Source organism: Diorhabda sublineata, chromosome 1 (assembly GCF_026230105.1).
Source record: "Diorhabda sublineata isolate icDioSubl1.1 chromosome 1, icDioSubl1.1, whole genome shotgun sequence".
Taxonomy (NCBI): domain Eukaryota; kingdom Metazoa; phylum Arthropoda; class Insecta; order Coleoptera; family Chrysomelidae; genus Diorhabda; species Diorhabda sublineata.
Genome location: NC_079474.1, coordinates 24,091,520 through 24,099,273, shown reverse-complemented (window position 1 = coordinate 24,099,273; position 7,754 = coordinate 24,091,520). Strand labels below are relative to the sequence as shown.

The following is a 7,754-nucleotide window of genomic DNA, read 5'->3' as shown; positions in this document are numbered from 1 at the left end:
GTGGCTGCACCGCACAATCCTTAAGGTGCCGCTACAGTGAAAAATCGAAAAAATCCTAGAACGCATCGGCAAACAAAGTGAATTATTTGAATAAATTAAGAAGATAAAAACGACGTACCTAGGACACATTATGCGAAACAACAAATATCAATTTTTGCACCTACTGATCGAAGGTAAAATTGAAGGAAAGAGAGGGATCAGATGGAAGAAAATATCTTGGCTGCGAAACATCAGGCAATGGATAGGACTACACGATATACAATCCTTAATACACACCGCAAGCAATGGAAAATGTTATCGCGAACATCCATTAGTGGATATGCATTGAAAGAAGAAGAAAGTTACATTCAAATGAAGTGAAAGTATATAAATTTTTATTTAACTGGCAATTCTCCGAAATTTCATATGAAATAGGGAAAAGAAAACTTTTCTGAAGTATGTTATGTCTTTTATCCAAGAACTACAACAAAAGTAGAACTTATTCTTGGTGTAGTTTCACAAAAAAGATTTAACAGTATGGTTCATGACTCGTTTCCACACTGTTTCTTAAAAAGCTAAAGTAAATTATCTTTCCTAATCATTTGTCAACACAATACTTGTAAACATATCTTAGCTTTCAAAAAATAGTTTTAATTCCTAAACTAACTTTCGAGACAAGTGACGAATGTTCGAAGTTTGTAATTAGTTCGTTAAAGTATTGAAAAAAAGACATCATTATTTCAACTACACTATTTACAACCACTACATCAAGTTATCGAACACCGAAAAACTATGAATATTGGATAAACGTAAAAAATTGAATATGCAACTTAATCTTTATTTGATTCATATTTAATTTAAGAGAATTGCAGGTCTTAAGATATTGGTGTTCTTGAGACATCACTAACAGAAAAAGAAAATATCGAAATTTGAGAAGATAAATAACGAACAAATATAAATATTGAGAAACAAAGTTTTGGCGTCTATTATGATAATTGATTTTTTTACTCTAAAATATCTATTCACTAGCTCACTAATCAGAATCAGAAATGGAAGGTGAAAAAATTTAGATACAAATTTTAGAAGGCTCTAATATATAGTGATTTCATAATATCTAATTATCCCCCGAATATATTAGAATTGTTACTATGAAAAAAATTGTTCTAAGGACCTTGGTCCAAATCTTGTATCTAAAATATAGAACAGAGTTCTTTTTAGACTATAATGAACCTGTCATTATGTAAGCAATGTCGAATTTACCTTCAGAAACTTTTAAATAGTATACAAGAAAGATAAAACCCGACATGGTCAATATTCTACTTTTGAAATTGATTTGAAATCTTTTCAGTCTAGCACTCGATTCTCTGGTAGTTTACAAATTCCACAACACTAAACAAAATTGGAAAGTAGTTAGGAATTGAAAGAAGCTATTTATTCTGGGAATGTTCATGCTTCCCCCAATTTCTATGGATATGTTGCTCCAAATTCAAAAGTTTTTTACTATCTTGAAGTTTACAAAATGTGGCTGCCATTTCTATCATAAAAAAAATAATGTAAACTTATTTCAGACGAAGTAATTTAAAAACTGTGAGATGTGAATAACTACTCTCTTAATATAGTCTAATTAGTAAAAGAAAACAAATATAAAAAGAATTATTTCCAGTATCATTTCCTCTAGATTCTGTTAGAAAATAAAATAACATTGTAGGTTGAATTAGGAAAAAATTTCTTGATTTCCATACTTCTAGATCTATTCTATAAAACATATTATTTTCATAATTTTGAGAGTTCAACTATACTACCACTTCCGTATTGTTTGTGATTTTCTAAAATTATAACTGGAAAATTCATGCATATAGATGTTTCAAAAATATTCTTAGTAACAAAATGTTTAACAGAAACTCTGACGAATATTTCAAGTTCTGAAGCTGTTTTAAGTTCATCTGCCTAAAAAGTTAAATTACCTGATACAGAAATTCCTCTTCATCTTGCTTACTCACTGATACTAAACTTAATAAAATTATAATTTAATAGTGCATGAGTGTACAAAATCTAATAACAAAAAACCAACCAAATCCATCTAAAAGCGAAAACGTGTGAGGAGCTGTTCAAGGTACAACAAATAATTTATTATCGCGAAATAGCTATAAATTATCCTTCTACTATTTAATTGGTATTAATAATTTTATTGAAAAAACTTTATCACTTTCAATAACGCAATATTCTCTTTTCCTAATCACCATCTACTTCACGCTCTAAAACGCAAAATAATTTTGGTTGACGTTACGCTGGGTTTATCATTCAACCGTTAATTGAACATTCAACTGTAGAAATTTAAGAATAATTAGATCTTTATGATTACTTGAAAGGAACTAGAGAAAATACTCTTCTTAATACTGAACTAAGTATTCCGCATTCATGTGAAAAACAATGATTGACGAGCATCTTGCCACTCACTGTTGATTATTATTATTTATCTATAGTTAAATCAATAGAAACAACAATTTATGGCATTATGTCTGTACAAACAGTTGTGGCGACTGTATAATAACTTTGAGTAGAGGAATACAAACTGACAATTGACTTCTTATATGATTTTTCATTTTACCTTTCGTTTCGTTTTGGTTGTTTAGCAATAGAAAGCAGAACACATATTTTTGAAATTGTTTTCACCCTCAATCACAGTGCATCCTCTATTATTAATTTCTATAGTTTATTAACGTGTTTTGTTTTCTTTAACTTTCCAGAAGTAATCAATGAGAATCTCATTGTACGACATCATGAATCTTGACGGAATCTCACGCATGTATCCAGGTAACAGTGGTCAGCATGTGTTCAAAGTTGCCACAGTGGAATAAACGAACTTATATATGTTTGAGAACGCCAATAGTTATGATTTGTGAATACATAAAATCAAATAATGAGTTTCTGAAAAAGTTTTTTGGTAAGCGCAGAATTTATTATTATTCCATAACCAAGAGCTAAGAAATATTTAGAATTAATTTGAAAAATTATTAGTTCATGTTAAAGAAATGATTTGATACGTGAGAATAATACTTTGAGTGTTGGATTGATCATTAACCAGAATTATAAGTTTTGTTGATTTCGTGCAAAAAGAATAATTGATTTCATGTTATTTAATTAGAATATAAAACGATTTCAAAAACCTTATAATTCAAAAACCAGTTTTAAGATTGGATAGTTAATCTATACAGAGGAAAATTTTTATTTTTCTAACACAAAGTATAGTGTGATATGATACAAGACTATAAAGAATATACCCAGTGATATCAGGAGTGCCATACCCGAAATAAATAATTTATTGCCGTCGATTATTGTAACTGACCAAAAACTCAAAGCTATAACATGATGAAAAAATTAATAACTAACCCCTAGCTAAATGAGATACTCCTGTCCGCGGAGGCGTCTAATTCGTACACGATATTATGCTATTTTGTCTCCTCCTACTTCCTTTATCTGCACTCAAACGTTTACGACCGCGGTTTCCAGTGAAGGGAAGAACTTATGAACTGTATAAAAGAGTTCAGAAGCTCAAATGTAGTGATACAGTATATCATAGTAACAAATACACTTCCCTTTCCAAACGTTACGGTTAGTTTGTAGTAAAACGGTCGAGCAGAGCTAGATTCTTGATGAGCCTGTTTTGATGTTCGGTGATACGTTGCGCTACTGTACCTGTTTACACACGTATACAATGTGCAAGCATAAATATGATTGTAGTGCAGGTAACCAAACGCGAAATTTCGTTATAAAATTGACAGCTTGGAACTTGAGGTACTTTATAGCGCCCACACATATGAATAAAGTCAGTTATTACCAATATCTGTACGATATATCTTTCGTAAACAGGTTTTATGTTAATTTGATTATGGTGTTAAAAAGTCAAGGCCAAGAAATTATTTCTCTAGGATGTAACTCTTGTAATATCCCTGGGTATAAAAGATGAAACACCCATTTAAGTCGTATGTTATTTCTTGTCACAATATGCAAACATAAGTTGTGAGTTTGGGTTTTGAGATAAGAGCAAAAACAAACTTCTGAAGCATACATATTAATATTATTATAGATTATTTCTAAATGATCAAATAAATTTATTGTATCTTGAAAAGCACCTCAAGGACAGGAAAACCGACCTCTGCTGCCATTTTGCTTTTGGCGTATTCAATTCGGATGGGTCCGCGGTCCGAAGAAAGGAGAAACGAGCCTTGGAGCGCAGCCATTACGTGCGCTGCACATCTCACGTCTTGGTATTCCATGAAGGCGACGGGAGATCCACCTTTCGTGTGCATGCGCAGGCGACAGAAGCCAGGGAAGCTGTGCACAAGAATATAACAGAGGTGCTGCTCAATGTGTAATTACGTGATTTTTGAGCACACAACATAGTGAGGAGTGTACTTATTTGACGTGTGGGACGCTAAACTGCTGTGTTGCCAGGTATAAAGGTCTGGTTTTATAAATTTATTCTTAACCACCAAGTTTATAAATGATTATTCACTAAATAGACCAGTTATTTCGAATTTTTTAAAACTAAGTGATATGTTTCAAATTATTAATTAAATCATATTTGAGTGAGATATGAATCTACCTGTACTCCTTAACGAAAGGAATTTATAGAAATGGAATTGGAAGTGAATTTTCAATCCAAGATATATCCTGATTTTTTTTTATTTTGTTTATAATTTTTCATTTCTTACATTGACAAAACTTTTGTAAGAGAATAATAACAAACCAGAAGCGTTGCTTAACTGGAATTTTAATTCTTATCATTTATAGAGATAAATTATTTCAAGTTATGTACAACACACGGAAATAATTCAATAGTTTTAATAGTATTCTTTGATGAGTGATTTTATGGAATATATTTATGAATGTAAGTTTATGTTTATAGTAATATTATTCCACACAATGTATATCTACCTATTTACCAGCTTGATATACATTTCAATTTGATAGATGCATTAAATTAATTTGTTTATTCGACTTTTGTCATTTATAGAAATTTATTACAAACGTTCCCGTATAATTTGTTAGCTATACTCACGTGTAAATGTATCTGCATATTGAAATGTGCACTATAATTGAAGTTGTAAAGTGCGGTTTACGGTGGATGTGGAAAGTATGGAAAAAACTTATAAAGAAAAGTACCGTCTATAAAGGGTAGATTCAGTCTAAATGGCCGAACCAAAAACTAGAAGAGCGGACGCTTGAGTACTGTGAATATAAGTTAGGATTGATTAAAAACTTTGTACAACTTTTAAGGGAGTAGTTTAAAATATGCAGCGAGAAATCTTGATATAAACTTTTTGTTTTTGTGTGACAATATATACTCATTCGGCCAAGCGCACTCAGTTCATTCAAATGGGAGGTTTACTTCAATTCACTCTATAGTCTTGTTTTTGCATCAGGTGATTTTCGTTTATTTTCCAGAAGGAAACATATCACAGCGTGTTGACGACGGCGACGAGGAGCTGAAGTTTGGCATCATTGGGTCAATAATTCTGCTTATTCATCGCAGTAAGAAGTAACATAATATTTATTCATATTCAATGTTTCTTTTTCTCTCAATAAGCACAATGATGCTATTTTTGCCATTATTCTAAAGGCGTAATGAGAGATTGGCGTTCTTTGAACATAGATCACTGGAAAAGATGCTCTAACCAAGTTTTCTTCCTTTGACTAAATTCATGTTCTATTGACTGTTGTATTCTCAAACCAAAGTTGATGAGTAATCTACAAGAATTTGAGTCCCATAACTAAAGCAAACAAGTCTTCAATTTTATTGACGTGTAGTGATTAGGAAGTATTTTCCTTCCAATTGCAAGATTCTTGTTAGTTAAAGAACATCTATTTATACTTTGCAATTCAATTTCATACTATAATAATGTATTCAATGATTGCAGTAAAGGGTGATGCTACTTTTTGTAAGAATAAGGACACTATATTGTCATCACGTTTCCATATGATTTTACAAGTCATTTCCTGCAAACAAATCGAAAAATAAGTACCACACTCCTTACTAATTGACTTTCGATATTTTAAAGTAATGCAATATGACCTGCTTTCTCGATGAAACGAGAAATCATTAGTTTTGACACGCTTTGATGTGATTATGATCAATTTGGCTATCAATATATATTTTGTAGGAAAATTCAAGATTAAGAATAATTTCTCGTAATAAAAAAATCCTTCTCTTAATCGAATCCGATCAGTCAACAAGCGCCACATCTCTAACAATTCCACAAAGTTGATTGATTACTTTCGAAAATAATCTTTTGAGCAGTTCGCACAATAGTCGCTGAATTTATGTTTATTTGAACTGAGAATCACAAGAAAACTATAGTGAATATTCTACCTTATGAGATACAGACTAAAAAAAATCATCATGCGAAAATATCTATGTTTATGTTTGACTCATAAATACATATATACCAAATTGTCGTTGTAACAAAATAGCGGCCATACGCTTTCATCGAAGCCAAAATTCAATTTGGGAAAATTATTTATTCCATTATAAATACACAATGACCGAAATCGAGCCCATTAAATTTATTTCACAGTAAACTGTTTACATTGATAGAAATGTTTTCCAAATGGAACATTAAACTAGAATAATGGGTATTGAAATATATAAAGGTTTTATTTTAGAATAAACAAAAAAAAATCTTTCAAGTAAAATTGGTCGATATTGGGGAGGTTTTTGATATTACGTGCTTCTTCTTAATGAGTCAATTTGAGCAATTTGATTTTCTATAGAATATAGTTGAATAATATTTGGTTTTATATAAATAACGTGGTTCATCGAAATCATTTCTGCCTCGAAGGTATCCGATCTTCAGCACTATTAGTTTGCAATTTCTATGGCTAAAAAATAATTAATTGTCCCTTCTAATATTTAGGACCACTGCTTAATATATAAGCCTATTTCAATGCTTCCCTTTTTTATATTGGGTTTCTTTTCTACCATTTATGTTATAGTATGGTATAAAGCATAACGAATGTATAATCTTGATTTTTCTTTCAATTTAAGTTTTAATAATTTAAAGTTTTTGTTAATCCTGTATAATTATACAGGTTTTAGATCTCACAGACCTTTCTAAACCATAGAAAAAACTTCTTTTTGTCTCTATTTTTATTGAAAACAGTATCATGATAATTTTGTATATTGATTAATTTTTTCTGTGTAAATATTGTCTTTTTTTATCATAAATTATTAACTTGTGTATTAAATGAATTACATTTTAACGCGTTTCTGCTACTTTCAGTATAAACTATTATTTCACAATTGATTAAAAAAGCAATCTTCTTTTTATTAACCGTAACTGCTTCTAACCACAAGATTCATTACAGCTTCCTTTTAATGTTTTTATAGGAAATACTATGATACTTAAAAAGCCTTGAGAACATTTGTCTGTGAAACACTTTTATTTTTATTGTATACTTTTCTCCCGTAAATTGTGATTTTTGATTCTTGAAATAGTTCACACTTTTTAATGAGAACTTGAGAATTTTTATAATTTCACTATATTATTTTGATAAAGACTTAAGTAGAAGTCGAAACGTCCTTATTTGTTTTTGTTACTCTAAAATATGGCATACTCCCTCCCTCCATTTCACTCATCGAGGATTTTCCTTTCACAGATATATCTAGCTTTTCTTCCCCTGCTTTGTTTGTTAAGAATTTACGTTGGGCTTCTTATTGTTGTTTTGAACTGTAGCTTCGTCTTTCTACTGATTTTATCGCAAACAGTGCTACC

General features: G+C 30.5%; 1 protein-coding gene across 1 annotated transcript in view; it reads right to left on the bottom strand.

Annotated features, from left to right (window-relative positions):
- Window positions 1-7,754, bottom strand: part of LOC130451610 (protein couch potato) — an 889,684-nt gene that overhangs the window by 21,018 nt on the left and 860,912 nt on the right. Inside the window, exon 9 of the mRNA XM_056790748.1 lies at window positions 4,134-4,314. Coding sequence (XP_056646726.1) covers window positions 4,134-4,314 — 181 coding nt within the window. The remainder of the gene's footprint in view (window positions 1-4,133; window positions 4,315-7,754) is intronic.